This window comes from Ambystoma mexicanum, chromosome 2q (assembly GCF_040938575.1).
Source record: "Ambystoma mexicanum isolate Mex_15411 chromosome 2q, UKY_AmexF1_1, whole genome shotgun sequence".
NCBI classification, from domain to species: Eukaryota; Metazoa; Chordata; class Amphibia; order Caudata; family Ambystomatidae; genus Ambystoma; species Ambystoma mexicanum.
In genome coordinates, this window is record NC_090924.1 from 197,203,093 (window position 1) to 197,224,265 (window position 21,173).

The 21,173-nt window shown below is 47.2% G+C and overlaps 1 protein-coding gene across 1 annotated transcript in view; it reads right to left on the reverse strand.

Annotated features, from left to right (window-relative positions):
- Positions 1–21,173, reverse strand: part of NDE1 (nudE neurodevelopment protein 1) — a 225,811-nt gene that overhangs the window by 166,110 nt on the left and 38,528 nt on the right. The window contains exon 3 of the mRNA XM_069647124.1: positions 19,379–19,520. Coding sequence (XP_069503225.1) covers positions 19,379–19,520 — 142 coding nt within the window. The remainder of the gene's footprint in view (positions 1–19,378; positions 19,521–21,173) is intronic.

The window sequence follows — 21,173 nt, forward strand, 5'->3', positions numbered from 1 at the left end:
TTCACTGTACACCTCCCATCTGAAATGATATCCTGTTCCAGAAAAGGAAAACATTGTGAAAGAAAACTAATTCAAACAGAAATGCAACAGGATCTGACTGCAAATCCTTCAAATAGAGTAAAAGAAGCTAATACTTCAATTACCACAAGCAAAGAGGAACCTATTAGTGAAAGTAAATCAGGTACTTCTTCAAAGAAGGAACACAAACTCTGAAAAACTCACTCGACTCAGAACTATCTGGTCCATTCAAATTTTCAAATGAAACTGGTGTAAGTTGCTATGCAAATGTAGCAATGAATATTCTATTTCAATTGCCACTAATTGTCAACATTTACTTACACAGAACAGACCAATTGTGTTTGCAAATGTTAGTCCTTCATAGAAACACAACAAACAATCCTGACAACACGTATAGTGTTCACGGAATAAGACAAGAATTGGACTACTGTGCTGGAATGGTGAGGTTCACTATAAATTCACATGAAGATCCACAAGAATTTCTAATGTACTTACTACAAGTACTCAAAAACATAAACATACCCATAAATGAAATCTTCCAGATTTCACACATGTGGAAACATACATGCACTCTCTGCAACAATGTGACACAGGAACAAATCCCTAATGAGCGATGTGTATGTATCCATACCTAATTGTGAATCCATTCCATTTCTGCAACTTGTACAAAATACAAACCATGGCAGATTATCTGCAATTCAGATAATTGCTCCACCTTACTGATACAAACATATAGTAACTACATAATACTAATGCTTCTTCGTTACAATGTAGATGGTACCAGGAACAACTGCAAACTGACTGGATTCACACAAGGTCAAGTGTCACTTGGTAAGAAAACCTTCACAACAATAGGTATAATCTACCACGCAGGAGCAACAACCAATGCAGGTCACTACACTGCATATATTAAAAGAAATGTGGATGGTTTGAATGGAATGATAGTAGCATTACTCTAAAGCAGAGATTACAAGCAAATCTTACAAACGCTTATTTAATCGTCTTAAAGCCAAAATTTAATAACTAATGTGTTCCACATTAACAAAAATTCAATTAAAAAGACTATAAACAGTTATAATACGCCAACAGGTATCTGTTTAAAAAATCTGCAACAAGCCAACATATAGAACATTAACCAGAAACAAGTGAACACTCAAAGGAAATAGTTTGTACATAGCAAAGAAAGGGTTTTTTTTAATCCGACAGGGATTTTTTTTCCCCCCAGACCCAATGATTTCAAAAACAAACAGAGCAAAATGCACAGTACACTGATTTGTAAACTAAATATGATGGTAAAAAAAAGCTAAAATGTCTATTATACAATGTAATAAGTCTTTATAAAATACAAACCCTAACATGCCTTTTCTTTTATCACAGAAATTGAAAAAGAATATTCCCTCCAAGTACTAAAGTCATGTAAGAAATATATAGAGTCTCAACAAATTAAACAGTATGTATGATTTCACACATTTCATACATAGTCAAATCTATATGTGTGATCTATGGCTGTAATATGGTGCAGTGGCTGTGGGCAGGGCCTAGAGTCTTGGGTGTATAACCTAGGGCCTACGCCCTGCGGCCTTGCAACCAAGACTGTAGGTCCTACCCAAAACCACCGCAGCATATCAAAACCATGGTGGCTTATAACGTCACAGCTTAGGTGCATGGCCTGCGGCCATGCACCCAAGACTCTAGGTTGTGCACACAACCACCGCACCACATCACACCCATGCTGCGTTAGAACTTCAGTGCTTATAACTTCAGTCTTGGGTGCATGGAGGCAAACACCAAGCTCCACTGCAGCAAAACTTTGCCTTTGGCCATGCACCCAAGGCTCTAGGTCCTGGCCCCAACCACTGCAGCATATCACACCCATTGTGGCTTATAACTTCAGTACTTATAAGTTTGGTCTTGGGTGCATGGCCTTTGGCACAATGGGTGCGATATGTTGCGATGGTTTTGGCCAGGACCTACAGTCTTCGATGCATAGCCTTTGGCCATGCACCCAAGACTCTACATCCTGCCCACAACCACCACATTATATAAAACACATGCTGGCTTATAACTTTGGTCTTGGGTGCATGGCCTTCGGCTATGCATCGAAGACTGTAGGTCCTGGCCAAAACCATCGCAACATATCGCACCCATTGTGGCTTATAACTTCAGTACTTATAACTTTGGTCTTGGGTGCATGGCCTTTGGGTGCATGGCCTTTGGCCATGCACCCAAGACTCTAGGTCCTGGCCACAACCACCGCAGCATATCACACCCATGGTGGCTTATAAGTCAGTACCACACCCATAGAAACACATTTTTTTAACTACGGCATGTACTCAATTTTAATATTCGCCAACACCACGCCTGTCCTTAGAACAGTTTCAACTTGCCAGCGCACAGCACGGACGGAAATACTATCCTTATGGGACCCCTCATTTTCAGTACTTCCAAACATCCCAGACAGCGCGACCATGGCGAATACATCATTAGCACCTGCCGCCTAAACAAATCCAGTATTTCACCCATCTGTTACTCTCTGAACCTCCCCAAGCACACTGACACCAAAACACTCCCCAAAACAACATTTCGCCTGTGGTCGGCGCCGCGCTGTCGGCGGATCCAAGATGTCGGGCGCATCGAAGCAATCTGAGGCACAGCATGACTCACTCCATCCAATCGGAGGACACGTCGCGTGTCCGCGGTCATGACGCAAGCCCCTTAGCCAATCGTTATCTTGTCCGCGCAGCGAACAGGGAAGTGTGACCGTGGAGCGGACAAAGATATCACACATTTTTTGAGACATACTTTTTGGTCGTTTTAAAGAAAACTATTGGGCGGATTGGCACCAAATTTACAACAGCACGCTTTCAGGACCAAGGTCCTCCTCCTGCCGCAAATTTGGTGAAAATCCATCCAGCGGTTTGGGCTGTAGGTGTGCACAAGGTTTTACCCCCATTCACTCTATGGGGGAAAAAAGACATTTTGCCCCCCCCCCCCATACCAAATGTCACCAAACTTTGCAAAGAAATTCAGAGTGGCCCATATCTTTTTTCCCCAAAGTTTGGTGAGGATTCGTCCAGGGGGAGCGAAGTTATAAGCCGCCCAAAAAGTGCGCTCTTCCTATGGAAACAGCAACTTAACCATAACTACACGGCCACTACTGTGGCTGTGATATATATATATATATATATATATATATACATACACACACACACTATAACTTTAAGTGTTTACTTGGCTACCTGTATTTACTAATTTCATTGTACAGCTCACATTACCCCTCTTGAAAGGCAAGTTCTCAAAAAATGTTGCTCCAAAAGATGGGCAATAATTAAAAATATATATAAAACATTTTTAAAGAAATTCCTATGTAAAATTTGGAGCAAATCAGACTCAAAGTGTTTACATGGGGGCATCCATTTTGTGATATAAAGCAGCCGCCTTTGTTCATGTTAAGCTCTGCTCTGGCAGCAATAATCAAGCAGCAAAAGCCCCCTACTGGGCGTTTTTGCCTACTGTAGCCAGAGAGCAGAGCTTAACATGGAGACAAGGATGCCTTCACTTTCATTTTATGTTTTCTGTGCTCCCCAATTCCAGGGAAGCACAAAACATAAAATGAAAGGCAGCACAGTTATAAATACTCTGCTGGCTGCCGGCAGAGTTTTCATAATTGTTGCAACTTTTTCTTTCTAGTTTCCCGTACTCAGGAAACTAGAAAAGAAAGTCACAGCAATTATGTATACTTTGCCAGATGCCAGCGAAGTATTCATAATTGCCTGGACTTGCCTAAAAGAAAAGGCGCAGCAATTATAAATACAACGTTGTTGTATTTATGATTACCGTGGTTTTTCTTTTTTAAGTTTCCCGGGCTAAAAAAAAACAAAAAAAACATAGAAATCATAAAAGCAACGACATTGTATTTATAATTGCTGTGGATTTCTGTGGATGTAAATTAAAAGAAAAGAAAAAAAATAAGCTCTTCACAGTAGCAGACAGGATCCCGACTGCATTCTCTGCTCTCCGGCAATAATGAAGCAAAAGCCGGCTGTAATAAACAAAGGCTACCAGTAGGTGGCTTTTGCTTCATTATTGCCGCGAGGGCAGAGTTTAACACAAGCGCAGGAGGCTTATCCATTTCACAAAATGGATGCCTCCTAGTGCTTGAAATGTATGAGTTTGAGCCTCATTTGCTCAAAATTCGACCAAGAACCTTTGGGTAGTACAGACAAACTAAGAGTTGGTGACCTGTTTGACAAGGGCTAGTTTTATGTAGTATTACCTCAAGGGGATTTTTGGAAAACTCTCTGAACAGGGCAATACCAGTGATCCACCCCACAGCTATCCCCCCGCATCCCCCACCACGTGTGCCATTAGTACCCTGGCACTTTGAACAGGGGTACTAATATTTTTCCTCGGGTTGAGAACCTAAACAGTTTCTCATCTCAAGAAATAAAATGCTCACCAGATTCAGGCACGGGAAGATGGCAGCCTCCCGCTCTGAGCGGGGACTCTGGTGTGGTAAGGACCCCATTCCGAGCCTCCTTATTGGCTGGCAGGCCACGATGATTACCACCCCGCCGGGTACCAATTAACCAAAACAGAACATATGTAAGGGGTCGGATTAAAGGAGACAGATGCAGGTACGTAGCTGGTCCAAAAGGTGTCAATTTAAATAATAAAGGGTTGGAAAAAAGGTTTCCCAGCGTCAAACAAAAAATAAGGTTTACTGTCCCACGTCAAAAAATGAATCTGACGCTATATGCTACAAAACCTACCGCAAGAGAAAGAAAGTGGCTTTCGGCTGCTCCTTTTCAGCCTTCAATACATTCATCCCTTGCTCTGCATCACAGCCCAGCACAGAGCTCCACTCCCTCTCCATGCAGCACAATCAGCCTGCCCTGAGCTGCTGGAAGGAACGCTGCACAGGATAAGGCCCGATTACTTTGTTGCAATTTGCACACGTCGCGCCTAATTTCTTGAAACTGCATTGAAAAATCACCACCTGCTGTCTGCAGCTTGTGTTGTGCATTCCATCTACTTCTGCCTGCTGAAAAAAAACTTTCTTGGGTACTTTTACTTGATATTCAAATATTTTCTACATATTGCCTCATCGTGTGTGATTGTGCAAGATGGCTGCACTTCTTTCCAACAAGTGAGCAGACATGGCCATCCCTCACTCCCTCCTCCCATTGGCAGCCATTGGTCTGTAAAGGCCAATCATTGCAGCCGTGAAGAGGGAGCTGGGTATTGCCAATTGTTATTCCCAGAATCATGGGGACGAGGAAGAGAGTGCTCACATGTAATTCTCTCCACCCCCACCCCCATCCTCTGCCCACAAGGCATGGGTACATAAAGTTACCTATTTGGAAAAGTGGGCTTACTCTTCTGCTCTGTTCAAAATTGTAGCGCTCAAGTCCTGTTCCAAATACTGGTTTCACTTTGACAACATTAATACTTCCTTTCGCCGTCTAATAAACTAGGTTCACTCCCCTGCCCACTGCTGTTCGTTATCATTGCCCATATTGTCCGTTGGGGAGAATTTTCATTTCTGTGCCAAACCCTTTTAGAGACCCCCCCCAGCTCGTTGGCTGGACTTAGGACTTTTCAATTTTAACACTTGAGTGGGACCTTTTTCTCCCACACTCATTTTTCCCCGATTTGGATTGTAGGTTTTCACCGTTTTTGGAGTCTGACAAACTCCATAGGCATCTGATTTTTGCATGGTGACGCACAGCACCTTCAATGCAGTGTCACTGAGAAATCCTTTGGATTCCTTTTGAGGTTTAAATACCTTTTCTTGGGTGAACTGCCGTTCCCAAGAAGAGTATGATGAAATTGATCTTACCTTTTCTCTTTTTAGGTCCAGCACACACCAACTTAAGTGGAGTGCTAGGGGTTTACTTTGTAGCCTCTTATCCTACTTTCCCATGTAAAATGTTTGTTACCCTCCCTACTTTAAATGGCAGGTGGCTGTGGTTTAATTTTTACTACTATTGTGCTTTTCTACTTCAGGCTGAACCTTCAGCTACAGTACAGCACCCTCCATTTTCTGTTTGCTAGGTCTCTTGGCTTTTACTCTGTGCGTTGACAGATTTGAGCAGTTTGTGTGTGTTTGCCTTTAGCAGGATTCAGCCCTGAAGCCCGCCCCTGGCTCCAGTGTGTCTGGAAGGGCAGGAAGTGAGGAGGTTCCCAAACCGCTTGTCCTTTGTCTCTAGGAGTGCCTAAACAAAACCAGTCCCGATCACCCTGCTGTGTGATTAACAGTCTAGGCTGGCTGTGCACGAATGGGAAAACGTTCTGAAGGTGAGGGTTTTGGGATAAGAGTCAGAGTCGACCACTGGCAGAAACATCCAAAGCAGAAATTGTGAATATTAGGCTGCTGCAACCTCCCGGACCTCAAAGTACCGGTGAAGCTCTGCTGCTGTGCTGACCTCCTTTTTCATATCGACAGAAGCTCCGGAAGGGACGACTTCTTCCCTTGGGTTAGTGGGACCGACTAACCCCGAGACAAGCTCCACTTGGGAGCAATCCCAAACTGGTTGTACATATATGTTGCTGCAGAAGCCCAATGCCAGGAAAGTCTAACTGGAGATTTGTTCTGTATCAGTGCTGTTTGCAAAGCGCTGAAACAGCAAAGTGCCACTGAATAGAAGAGAACCTGTAGCTGCCGATGACCGTCCAGAGTACTGCCGCAGGAGCCCTCCAGATGTCCTTCCCTCTTGTCCCCACGACTGAGGTTTAGGAGCCAGGGTCTGCACAGCTGCAGCAAGAAGACATCCTGCCGGACCACTTTCTTCTAACCAAAAGTTACTGTTTGGCCTTAGGGGTACTTACCTTCTTGCTTTCAGTAGTGCTGTCTCACTTGAGATTTGCTTTTGCTTAACTGAGTTGATTTCAACTCCCCTTTGCACAGGCCCAACAGCTTGTGTGTCTTCAGCGATTTCCTTTCAACAATCCGACTTTGTGAAAGACTTTATCCGAGAAGTGCATCAGAACTATAGACTTTGTCAAAATTACTTTGGCTGTCCCGCAGATTTGTTACCACTATAATTTCCTCTGTTCCATTCGTTACTCCTGCTGCTTTCGTTTTGCCATCTTCAGTCTTTACTGCTACCAACTCAGCTACTACAACTACGTCTCCTGTGAGGAGGGTCTTGTCCCTGGTCTCTTTAATCTCGAGTCGGTCCTTTAAGCGGCAAGGACTAGACCATTGCCGACTCTTCATTGCATCCGTGTAGGGCCTCCTCATCGCAGTGCTCCTTGTATGTCTTACTGGTGTTACTTTTTCCAAGCACTGTGGTTGATGCAGTACGTGAGTGTTTAAAGTAGGGTAAACTGTAAAATTCTCTTGTCCATGGCAATTGTATTACTGGGGCAGTGCTCCTTTGTTGATCGAAAGGGATGCAACCGCTGGATTCGTCACACATGGAACAAAATAGTCATAAAAAAGTACCATGATTACGTGAAACTAACATTAGAAAGTAAATATTTAATTATAGACATAGCAATTATATTACTCATTTTCCTAGTCATTTCTTTTGAAAGTAAATTATCAATTTGTAATCAAATTTAACAAATTTCCTTCAAAAGTACATAGAAAACAAATATTCTCAGTGTGTGCATGTACTAAAAACTGTAAACCGTATGTCACATTTAAAGAAACAAAATGCAGACTACGATGGACTATAGAAATATGAACTGCGTATATATGTGGTATGTAGCAAAGAGTTCATATTTCAAAATGTAATGCATAAAATACTGTATGATGTAATTATTGATGTCAGCAGTGTGGTCATACACTTTGCAACAAGGAGACACAAAGTTAAGGTGGACCTGCTTCAAATAAGAGTGCTGAATGTTAAGAGTTTTGGTGTGTTAAATGTGATCACCTTAACTCTCTCTAAACCAAAATTCTTTCAGCGAAGGTCCAGGGTTTGTTATACTATGGTTTCTTTGGGGCCCACTAGCCATGGCCTTTGATCGGGGTCATCGCGCATGTTGCACCAATAGGTTCTGTTGGCCCACTACCCACAGCCTTTGGCCATGGGCAGTGACACAAAGACCCATTACCCCCTGCACAGTAGATGTGGCCACTGTAGGTGTAAATCATAACTCCCTTCCTTCCTTCCTTCCCCAGCTCTCTTCAGATTCCCCCGATAAGCCAATGAACTACACATAAGGACATCGAGCTACCCTTCCATGGATAATGCTGGAAAATAAATAAATAAAAAAAATCTCTTCCCAGTCCCCCACAGGCTCACCAAGTGCTCCCCCGCCCATCTTTCCAGGGTCCCCCTCCCCAATTTCCGCAGCTGCCTTTTCCATCTATTTATCCCCTTTCACTTGTGCGATGCATTTTTTTTTTCTGAGTGTGCCTTGCGTTATTGCCGAGGGAATCTCGCAAGATTCTCCCCCGGTCTTCTCTCCTCCCCACTTCTAGTATGATGCAATTGCATCCTTTTTCCTTCTCCAAATATATGTTTTTGCGCACTTTGCAGTGCCCCCGTAAAGGTTTGCATCAAGCAAAAAAAAAAAAAAAAAAAAAAAAAAAAGGTGGCTTTCATTTCGCAAAAGCCTCTTTGCCCTATTAATACATTTATTTTTCAGGCATCCTATGAGATTGATTGGATATTTTATTTCTATTGCGCTCGTACACAAGTGTTTCAGAGCGCGACAAGGAAAGGGAGGGGAACAGGGGAGAACAAAACAGCGATCTTACTATGCCCAGTGACATTGAGAACGCGCAAGTGCATGGGAGATGGGGAGGGGAAAAATGCATGGAAGGGGGGAGAGGTGGAAAGTGCGAAGCAGAGGAGAAACAGATAAATAACAATAAATAAATAAAAAGGCAACAAACAGTGGTAATGCAGCCAACAATCGGCAAGTGCTAGGTTTAAGGCTGTAGACAGGGTACAGGGTAGGTCCGAAAAGTGCAGGAAGAAAAAGGGGGGGGGGGCTGTATGGGTACAGATACAGGCCCCAGTGCAAGGGGTGGCCCGGAGGCAGTGCGGGAGGGTGGCAGGATGAGCAGGTACCCGGGCACAAAAGACAGAGGGTGGCCGGGTGCACGGTGCCAAGAGAGAATAGATCAGCAGGGGAGAGGGGGAGCGAAGGCAGAAGAAAAGAGGAAGGTCTTGAGGTGCTTCCGGAACGGGAGATGGCTCTCCTCAAGTTTTAGAGTGGCAGGGAGGAGGCCCCAGGCGAAGACAGATCTACCCCCAGCTCGTTTTAGAAAACCCACTGACCCTGAGTGAGTTGGAGGTAGCGGAGCGAAGAGCTCGAGAGGGGAGGTATTTGCAGAGGGATAGCTGAAGGTATTTTGGCCCCGGGCTCCAGAAAGCCTTGCGGACAATGCAGAGGGTTTGAATTTAATCCTTGCATCCCGTGGGAGCCAGTGGAGAGATTTCAGAGCTAGAGAGATACGATCCCAGGGCTTGAGGCCAAGGACAAGTCTTGCAGTCCTGTTCTGGATTAGTTGCAGAGGGCGGAGACTAGAGGCAGGTAGATTTAGAAAGAGGCTATTACAATAGTCCAAGCTAGAGAGAACCAGAGCTTGAGATACCATGAGCTTCTGGGGGAAGGAGAGGAAAGGCAGAGTGTACCTCTGAGGAGGTGCAGTCGGAAATTTGACTTTTTAGAGACCTCAGATGTGGGCGGAGAAGGAAAGGGTGGAGTCAAAGAGGACCCCAAGGTTTTTAGCCTCGCAGGTGGGGGTAGGAGGAGGGCCAAGGGAGGCCGGCCAGAGAGTGAGGGGAAAGGATTTTGAAGGTGTGCCGATGAGGAGGATCTCAGTCTTGCTGGTATTCAGACAAAGATCATTCGTGGCACACCAATTTTGAATGGCAGTTAGGCAATCAGAGATGAGGGAGAGGAGGTGGCAGAGGGCCGCCTGAAAATGAGTTGAGTATCGTCAGCGTAGCACTGGAAATTTGAGCAGAAAATGGCAATGCAGTGGGTGAGAGTTGCCAGGTATTGGTTGAAAAGCCAGGGCGAGAGGTTAGACCCCTGGGGAACACCACAGGTAGAGAGGAAGATAGATGAAAGGAAGGACCCAAGTTGGACCTGGGAGGGTCGATCTGAGAGGAAAAGGAGGTCAGCCAGGCCAGAGCCTGATCAGCGATACCCAGGTTTTCACGGAGACGGTTGAGCAGGATGGTATGGTTGACCGTGTCGAAGGCAGAAGAGAGATCGAGGAAGATGAGGACAGAGGGAATGTTAGAGTCAAGGTTGGTGAGCAGATCTTCACGGATGTTAAGGAGAGCAGTTTCCGTGCTTCTGGCAGCTCTGATGCCAGACTGGTGGTCATGGAGACAGCCAACAGAATTGGAATGAAAGTTAAGCTGAGAGATGGCCAACTTTTCAAGGAGTTTGCCAAGAAAGGGAGTAATGGAAATTGGGCGATAGTTAGCTGGACAAGAAGGATCAGCTGTGGGTTTCTTGAGAAGAGGATGCACAAAGGAGTGCTTCAGAGGGGAGGGGAAGGATCCAGAGGCAAAGGAGTGGTTGCAAAAATCAGCAAGGGCCGGAGCGCGGGTGTCAATGTGGTCCTTGATGGTTTTAGAGGAACAGGGATGAACCTGTTTTGAAGAGGCTTTCATAGATTGGACTTGTCTAGCAACCTCGTCAGGGGTGAAAAGAGGAAAGGACGAGAAAAGGAGAGAAAGAGGCGACAAAAGCCTCAACTGACACACGCTTCATGGGCCGAAGTCCGAGAAGGTAGGTGGCAGTGTTGGGGTAGGCTTGGCTTGGTGGGGAAGAGAGGGAGAGATGAGAGGAGGGAGTGATCGCTCCAGGAGAGAGGAGTGGTCAGAGGGATGGAGAGGGGGAGGTCAGAGGAGATCAAGACATCAAGTGTGTGCCCTGCAGAGTGAGTCGGGCCAGAGGGGAGGATGGACAGGGAGAGGGAGTCGCAGAGGTCACCGAAGAGTACAGGAGGAGGAGCAAGGAGAGTCTAAATGTATATTTACGTCACCGAGGAGGAGGAGGAGGAGGAGAAGGAGGAGGAGTAGTTGAGTGGTAGAGCCCAGGAGGAGGAGGAGTTGAGTGGTAGAGTCCAGGAGGGAGGAGGAGAGGTCTGCCCACTCAGAGAAATGAGGCGATTTGACCAGGAGGCCGGTAGATGATAACCACAGTAAGAGAAAGGGTAGGCGAGAGAGAAAGCCTACAGACAAGGCATTCAAAGGAGAATTAGGTCTGAGTGGGAATGATAAAGGCAGGAATCCACTCAGGAAAGATCAGGGCTACCCCTCCCCCCCCCCACCGGACCGGGAAGATCTGGGTGCTGAGAGGATCTTGTAGCCATCGGGGAGGAGAGTGTCAAAGCTTGTAACAGAGCTGGCCGTGAACCATGTCTCAGTAAGACCAAGGACATCAAGGTCTAGTTCTTCAAGGAGGTGGCAATATGAAGAAGGTTGCCAGCCTTAAAGGCCTTCCGGGGAGGGGTACAGATCGGAGGTACGCCCTGCGGAGGAGAAAGAGCCTTAGGAGGGGCGGAGGAGGAGGAGAGAGAGAGGGCAAGGTAGCTAAGGGGGGAGAGGAGGGGACAGCAGGAGAGAGGAAATTGATGAGGCGAGGGAAGCGCCTATCAAAGAGGAGGAGATTGGCCCGAGGGCCTTGGACCATGACAGTGCCATTTAGGTAGACATTAATGATGACTTTAGAGGAGTCGAAGGAAGCCATGAGAACTTCCCAGCGAGTGCCACCATTAATGGGAGAGGAGGAGATAGGGCAGAGCACAGAGACCATATGAGGAGTCCATAGATCTGGCGAAGGAACGACAAAGAGGATGTCGGTAAGGGTCTGTCTGGCGGAAGCATTCGAGTAGGTGTCAGCGATAGGAAGACCAGGATTAGAGGCCAAGATATCCTTTTTGAACTTCTTCCTACCAGACTTAGCGAGAAGGGAAGGATGGTAAATGGAGAAGCAGTTGGAGAAGATCGGAGAAACAGAAAGTGACATTGGGGTGGAAGTAAAATTCGTACAGAGGGGGACCTAGTGGCTAGTCCACTGCTCCAGCTTATATCTTTGAAAGCTAATAAAACACTGCAGTAATATTCATACTGGTAGAAAACAATTACATCACACTTGTGTTAAAAGACAATAACATTACCACAATTCATTCAGACTCATTCTGATTACTCACTCATTCTTCATTTCACTCAACAAAAACAATAACAACTAGAAGTGCGCTTTAAAACGTGTTAAAAGTGCAATCAAAAATGGAACAGGGTAATTTGACAATTCTGGTTATGGTCCCCATTCAGTATTTTTATTAACAGATCACGGAGTATCTCGATGAAATGTGAGCATTGTAGGATGATTTACCTATGGGTAGCTAACCTTTAGAACAAAAATTTACTCTCTTACCTGGTAACGTTCTTTCGATGGGATGGTCCGACGACGTATTCCATATCTTTGACAGTAATCACCTCAGCTGTGCTGCTTGGGAAAATTTTCGGCGTCTGCGTCCTACGTCGATGCGCCGTCCCCGAAGACCTCCTCCGACGGCCGACGTCACCCGATGTGATAAGTAGGACACACGACACCCGTAGCCTCAGTTGTAGTTTTTTCCCCCAGAACGTGTGCCACCAGTCTTCTGCCAGTCAGAAACACAAGGCCTTGTGGAAAAGTAAGCTGCAATCGCATAAGAAATTCTGCAGCGGGGAAGGTAGGGAGGGAGCGATATGGAATACGTCGGACCATCCCATCGAAAGAACGTTACCAGGTAAGAGTAACTTGTTCTTCGAGGGGATTGGGTCCTCCAACGTATTCCATATCTTTGACAAGACTCCCAAAGCAGTACCAAAGTACGGCAGTGGGAAAAGAATTTAGAACACAAATTTAGCATGCCCAATCAAATTGCGGAATAAAGGACTGCCTTGCCAAAGGCCAGATCCTGTCCTCGGATGGAATCGAGGGAGTAGTGACGTACAAAAGTATTTACAGAAGCCCAGGTGTCTGCATCACAGATGTTACGAATAGGAACACCCCTCTGTAGGGTAGTAGATGCAGCCATACCCCTTGTATAATGGGCCTGCAAGCCAGCCGGTGGGTCCTTACCCGCCAAGCGGTAACACTTGGAGATAGCCAAAATAATCCAACGAGACAAAGTCTGTTTCATCACAGCTTGTCCCAACCGCTTTCCAGCGTAACCAATGAAGAGTTGATCGTCCACTCTGACCCGGGACATGCGTGAAATATAAAAGCTCAACGCTCTCCTAGGATCCTCTCATCTTCGTTACCAGGATGCGGAGGAGGATAGCATGCCGGAAGAACAACCTTCTGGCCCAAATGAAATTCCGAAAGAAAGGAAGGACGAACTCTAAGGACAACCCTGTCCTTAAGAAACAGTGAAGGGTGGCTTAACTGAAAGTGCCTGTAACTCACTCACTCTGTGAGCGGAAGTAACCGCAACCAAAAACAGTTTTAAGAGTTAACAGTCTAAGGGCAAGAATGCAAAGGCTCAAACGGAGCACCCATAAGAAACTTGAGAACAAGGTTCAAATCCAAATCCCAACCGGGCACCAGAAAAGGTGACTGAGGGAACACATTAGTGAGCCCTTTCAAAAACTGAGAAATTAAAGGAATCTTAAAATAGGAACATTCTTCAGACGAGCGCTTAAATATGGACAGCGCCGCCAGGTAACCTTTAATGGTACCCACTTGCAAGCCCCTGTGGGCCAAAGAAAGCAAAAACGACAGAACCATGGGAATGTCACATTCAAAAGGATCCACATTCTTAACTCTGCACCAGTTGCAGAATTTACGCCAACAGCAACGGTACAGAGACTTTGTTGCCGGCAGTCTGGCCAAGAGCAACACCTCCAACACGTCTTCAGGGAGGTTCCAATCCTTATACCTCAACCTTTCAGAAGCCAAGTGTGAAGGTTGAGGGATCAGACCGCTGGATAGAGAGCCTGACCCCCCCCTCCCGTGAGAGCAGATTGTCTCGGTAGGGAAGACGACGTGGAGGGCAGATGGACAAGTCGAGAAGGTCCGTGTACCACGTCCTCCGGGTCCACGACGGAGCAATGAGGATCATCCGGGAACCAAACCTCCGCAGTACTTGCGGGATGACGGGGACTGGAGGAAACGCGTACAGCAGTGGGAATGACCACTCCACCACAAACGCATCTCCTAAGGCTCCTTTTGGAGGAAATTCCCGCGAGCAGAACCGTTCGCACTTCCGGTTGACACTGGGGGCAAAGATATCCATTTGAGGGGTCCCCCAAAGGGTGAAGATCTCCAGGAGAATCTCCTGAGCCAGCTCCCACTTGTGAGAGATCGTGCTCCGTCTGCTCAGAGCGTCCGCCGTCTCGTTGACGTCTCCAGCCTGATGAACAGCCAAGATCGAAACTTCCTGCTGGATGGCCCAGAACTCGAGCTGCACAGAGGAAGTGACCCTGCCCCCCCCCTTTTTGTTGAGGTAGTGCATGGCCACCGTGTTGTCCGTCAGGATCAGGACAGTCTTTCCTCGCACAGTCGGCAGAAAAGCCTTCAGGGCTAGCCTGACGGCCCTCAGCTCCAACAGATTGATATGGAGTCTGGACTCCGGAGACCAACAACCGCTGACTGTCAACTCGTTGGCATGAGCTACCCATCCCGTGAGGGATGCGTCCGTCACGATCGTCACCTCTGGCCAGGGAAGCCAAAATGGAGCCCCCTTCATCAGATTGCCTTCGACGGCCCACCACAGAAGGTCCTGGACGACCGAGGGCGGCACCTGAACAGAGTCCGACATCCTGCCGGAAGATTGTGACCACTGCAAACATCTCATCCGCAGACGAGCCTCTGGCACCAGAAGAATGCAGGATGCCATGAGGCCGAGCAACCTCAAGAACTCGAACGGCGGGAGCGTCTGGGCAAGTTGAAACTTGTGCACCATCTGCTGAATGTGAAGAGCCCTCACCTGGGGAGGAAAACACAGCCCCAGGGATGTGTCGAGCACTGCTCCGATGTACTGGAGCCGCTGTGTTGGCGTCAAATGGGACTTCTTTAAATTGAGGGAGAAGCCCAGCTTGTGAAGGGAGTGGCAGGTGACGGACAGATGATCCAGGACTTGCTTGGGAGAGCTCGCGCTAATCAACCAATCGTCCAGGAAAGGGGGGGGATTCACGTCTACCCCTACCTGAGATGCGCTGCCACCACCACCACCACCACCACCATGAGCTTGGTGAAAACCCTCGGGGCGGAGGTCAATCCGAACGGCAGGACCCGAAACAAAGTGCAAGTCACCAACCGCGAACCTCAGGTACTTCTTGTGCTTGGGATGGATCGGCACATGGAAGTAAGCGTCCTTGAGGTCGAGAGACACCAACCAGTCCTGAAGTTGAAGGGCCTGGAGGACTTGAGAGTAACCATCTTGAATTTGTCCTTCCGGAGGAGTTTGTTCAAACCGCGCAAGTCCATGATGGGTCTCAATCCCCTGTCTTTCTTCGAAATCAAATAATAAAGGGAATATCATCCCTTGTTCCTCTCCGCTACAGGCACCAGTTCTATGGCGCCTTTCTCCAGCAGGGCTTGAATTTCTTGCGCAAGGAGCGGATCCGGACTCTTCAAAGAGAGGATCCCAGGTGGATTGTCGTGAGGCTTCTGCCAAAAGGGAAGACAGTAGCCGTGGGTTATGATCTCCAGAACCCACACATCTGAAGTAATGGCACGCCACTCTACAAGATGCTGCGGCAGCCTTCCCCCAACCGGCGAACCATGGGACATGGCCTCTTTGACTGACCGCTCCTCTCGCTTTACTGAAGGATGATTAATAACAAAAGGAGCCTCCCCTCCATTGTTGTCTCCTAGGACGAAAAGGCAGAGGTTGTCAAACTGCAGCGCCCAACGACTTTGCTGCAGCTTTGGAGGTCTGCAACCTCTCAAGGCTCTAGTCAGCCTTGCTGCCAAAAAGATGTTCACCGTCAAAGGACATGTTGAGGAGCCGGGACTGTACATCAGGAGCAAACCCTGACTTCCGCAACCACACAAACCTGTGTATTACGGTGCTCGCCGCCATGGACCGGCTGACACAATCTGCCATGTCCAAACCCGACTGAACGGCCTCACACATGGCATCCTTGCCATCCTGGACCATAGCAAGGAAACCATCCCGTTCGTCCCCTTCGGGAATATGTTCAGCCGATAATGCAACACAGTTCCACAGAGTGTGTGTGAAACGAGACAAGGCACATATGGAGTTGGCCGCCTGAAGCGCCATAACCCCTGAAGACAACACTTTCTTCGCCGCCCAGCCATCAAAATGTTTGTCGTCCCTATCCGGAGGGATGGTAGGATACGACGCCTGCTTTGCCAGGGCCGTAGCCACCTGCACCACCAAACTCTCTGGAGTTGGGTGCCTGGACAAGTAGCAGGGGTCGCTACTGGCTGGACGGTATTTTCGCGACAGACTTGCCCACTGCCGGGAGACTCTCCGGAGCAGTCCAAGCCGCCGCCACCCTTTTCTGCAGAGCCATATGAAACGGCAGTGGGGAGGAGGGGGGGCCCAAGACCGAGGATGTCCGTAAAATCATCCTGAACAAACTCCCCTGGGGGAGCAGACCATACCAAGTACTCAGTGACCCGAGGCATAAGGCGCCGGCACGAAGAATCGGCATGAGTGCCAGGCTGATGCCTACAAAACTCCACCTCCGGAGGTGTCCAGTCCACTGGCATCATGCAGTGACTGCCTCAGGTCTTCAAATTGGCTATGGCCCGAGAGAAGATCATCTGGCACCGTAAACCGAACCATGCCCTCATCAGAGCCCTCATCAACCTCTGAAATGTACTCCAGGCGGTGAGAGGAAGACACCTGGGGACCAAAGCTATGCCTGACCTTAGCCAGAGCCTTTCTAGGGGCTTCCCCCGTGCCACGGGGCCCCTCCAACACCACCGCCTCCAAAGGCGTCGAGGGCGGCGAACGAATCGGCGTCGACGTCAGCCGCAGCGCCGCCAGTATCGACGGCGTTGACACAGGCCTCAAAGCCAGAGCTCCGAGCGTGTCCGACGACCTAGGCGCCGACGACCCCCTCGGAGGCAGAGCCTCGAGAGATGCCATCGACGACTTCGGCGCCACAGGTGTCGACGTCTTCCTCGAAGACTGCACAGGATCACACGGTCTTGAGCGCGTCGAGGACCGGGACCTGGAACGGGCATGGCGAGAATGGTTACCCTTGTCCGAGTGGGACCTCTCCCGCGAACCGTGCCGACCACCAAGGCGTGCGAGCGGTGTCTCTCGACCGATCACGACCGACCCCACTCGAGGCGCGGACGGACCGGTGCCCTGCGATTCGAGAATCGTTAACATCTTCTTCCCGAAGGAAGCCCATTCCTCGGGTGTCGCTTGCATGGTGAGATAAGCGACCCACAGACAGGCGGAGTCCTCGGAAGAGGACGGAGAAGGCGACCGATGCCAGCGATTTCAGGAATGCCCCGAAGAGGCAGAGGAGTGGCGAGACCGACTCCTGGAAGGAGACGCACTGGACCTCCGACGATAATGCGGAGAGTCGCCTCTCGAATCATCCGTCGAAAGCCCCGCAGATCTCGACTTCCGGGGCTTAGACACCATACCTACCGACAACAACTTCTTGCGCTCCCGCAAGGCCTTGGCCGTGAGCGACTGGCAGTCGACACAGTCGTCCGTGTCGTGGACCTCCCCGAGGCACCAGAGGCAGGCGTCGTGCGAGTCCGTTACCGATATCTTGGACCCACAGTCCCCGCATTTTTTGAAGCCCGGACGTGGGGTTGAAGATGAGGTAGACATCGTCACGAACAGGCTTTTTCACAAAACCGAACAGGTTCAAAGAACCGAGAAGATTACAAGAGAAACTCCAAAGAGTCGAGGCGTACCGAGATTCACGAAGCGAACACGTTCGCAGAAAAAACAGAACTGAGGCTACGGGCGTCGTGCGTCCTACTTATCACATCGCGTGACTTCGGCCGTCAAAGGAGGTCCTCGGGGACGGCGCATCGACGTAGGACGTAGAAAATTTTCCGAAGCAGCACAGCTATGGTGATTACTGTCAAAGATATGGAATACGTCGGAGGACCCAATCCCCTCGAAATGCTGTATAACACCACATAAGTTGCTCATGGACCAGTTTTCTAAATTATCCGCATTATGTTCAAGTGCTCTGTGCCTCTGTACATAGAATGCCCAGTAGCTAGTACAATTGTGAATAGTGCAATGGCTACGTCTAGAAAGGAACACGTTTGTGTCTAGATTAGCGCTAGTTTCGACACAGGCTATGCCTTCTTCAGGGTGGAATTTTCTTGGATGCTTATTGATTTAGGCGCTCTTCCAGGGCACAATGTAGGAAGGCAGCAGACGGGTCTGCATGCTGCCTTATAAAGGACAAACACCACCCATGGGTTTCTCCTTGGTTATGGCCAAATTGTAGACTCGGCTTGCTTGCAACGAAATTAGCACAGCAGCAGTAGAGAATATCTTCTCCTAATGTTGTTGCACCCTCTTCCCAGTCAAATATTTTCAAATCTACTGAACGGATTTACCCAAAACCTGTCCCGAAATCAAGTCAACGCCATGCCCAAGTGGTTTCTTATGTGGTCCAAATCCGAATTTACACTTTTTGTTCAATAGGAAAATGATGGGATTCAGCATTTTGCTTTCTTAATTTATAAATTTTTAACACATGCCAAAATATCCAGTCTGGAAGGCCCATGACAAAGTTGTTTGGAAAATATCCACCTAATCAGTTCTGCAAGTCAAAAGTTATTAGCAATAGAATTTTCAGATTTCCAATGGCTCATAGGTAACACCTTAACTATAGGGCAGTTGGTTGCCACCCTAGAATAACAAATTACAAAACACAGATCCTTATGCTTGCCACTTATAACATTTGTCTCGCCCCAAACACCGGCAATATTTAGCATCTCAAAAACCTCTAAAGAAGGCTGCATACAAGTATCTCTCCAGTAACAAGGGCAAAAGAATGAAAACATTTGATAATTGCGTTATGTTGTAATGCTTCAGCCATTATGAGCACGGTCCACAATGCTAAATAAACAGGCATCTTACACAATGTTTATTTTGTGACAGGAAAATAAATAGTGAAAGAGGATTGCATTGTGACTTGTGGACAATTCCAAGTCCCCGAGGAATCCAGTTTATCCACGTGGCAAGGAAAGAAACATACCTTAATGTAGTGAATAGCATCATTCTGTATGATGCCTTAAATTAGTTTGAAAATGAACATTAGTTTGAAAAATGAAAGGGAACACAAGTGTTTTAAGGTGATCAGGGAATCTACGATTTGACAGACATAGAAAGGGTAATTGTTTTTCCTCTTGCTTTGCATTGTATAAACCATATCTAATTTAGAACTCAAGTTTGGGATTAATTTCAAACATATTGTACCTTAATTGATTCAAGTTCCATGCGAAGACGATTATTTTCAGATAAAAGGTCACGATTTCTGTTTTCTGTATGCTGTAGTTGTGTCTCCAGTTCTGCCTCGTATTCCCGACTGCCTTCCTGAAACTCGCGCAGCTCCTCCTCACTACAAGTCATATTAAAAAGTTTTAACTGGCCTATAGGTCAATAGAGAGCTCAACAGCACAACTAGAAAGGTATTCATTTTACCCGGGGTAAGACTGTTAAGTTGCTAGACAGGCATCAACCCCCCCCCCCCCCCCCCTCCACACCCCTCACAGACCCCCTCCAATTTTCCACATGCGCATAGCACACCATTTTGTCAGGAGTCAAAAATTCACGGATTACAAGAGCAGGTGCAGCCAAGCCCTACTTTTTCATAGCATTTAAATGCAAGTATTTGCAAGAAACAGGATCAAGATGCCCTAATTAGAGTTCAGGGGTGCCTAAATATCTTACACATGGTAAAACATCACTCAGCCCCAAGAGCATCTATGCTGCAAAAGGGCGCTATTGGGTACAAAACTTTTATGCGGCAAGTACTAAAAGTGCCAAAGAACTCAGAATAATATGGACAACAATAGAAGAGAAGTTTGCAATTCACACACCCAAGGAAATCCAACTTAATGTGCAAGTCAAATCAATTTGAAGCCACTTACAAATACAAGAACAGAAATCATTCACAAGTGTAAGGACAGTTTTTCTAAAGTGCAACTAAGGGCTTCAGAAAACCATACATCTGAGGCAGTACATAAGCTGCATTTTAGCACAAGGCCTCTAGGCTGCACTCCAGTATAAAGTATAATGTACCAACTTAGAATGTAGGAACAATGGACTGAGCTGCCAGGCTTATTTTAGGAGGTAGAGAGGGATGTAGCTTGGTACAAAGAAATTGTATCATACATATGGTCAAAAGAAACACTGTGCATTATAAAAAATAAAAAGGTTGTATTTTAAATACAACTAGACTGTTAGTGAGAATTCTCATAAATGTGCTAATTCCCTTCACCTTAGAGACACCCAGCAACTTTGCTGGATTTTGAGGACTTAATTTTTTTTTACCTGGAAAGAGCCCCCCCCCCCACTCTCTCTCATGTATTTTGCTGTGTGTTTTACTCTTGTGTTCTTTGATTTGAGAGTTTTAGATGACTCCATAGGCATCGTCTTTTCTTGTGTGTTACACAGCACCCTCAGTGCAGTGACACAGGGATGGCTTTTTAGACTTCCCAAAGGTTTAAATACCTTCCCTGGGATAAACTACTGTTTCCCAGAGAATGTAAAGTGAAATTGACTTTACTAGTCTTTACATTTCTAGACTCAGCAATCACTATCTTCCTATAGAGTGCTAGAGGGGTTACCTAGTATCCCCTGAGTCTAGCAACTCATGTAGCAGTCAAATGCTACCCTTCTCTATCGAAATGGCTGGTGGCAGTGGTTTTACAACAAACTAATGATTTTTCCCGACCTCGAACACCGGTAGCTAAACATCGCGGGAGACATGTTTTTCAAGATGGTGCCTTAAGCCCCTTTGTTTAAACAGGACCCGGTTTTCTTTTTTCGCCATTTCCTTTTGGAAAGGTCCTTCTAATGTTTGTCTGAGCGCCAAACTAGGTTTGGTCCCTTTGTTTCTAAGCCTTTGGCCAGCTTCAGGACTGAAGAACGCCTCTGGCGTCTTGAGTATCTGGGGTGGGCAGGAAGTGAGGGAGGTGCCCAAAACTCCCTGTGTTTAGTCTCCTAAGAGACCCAAATACACTCTGGCGTGATTGGCTGGCTGACTGTC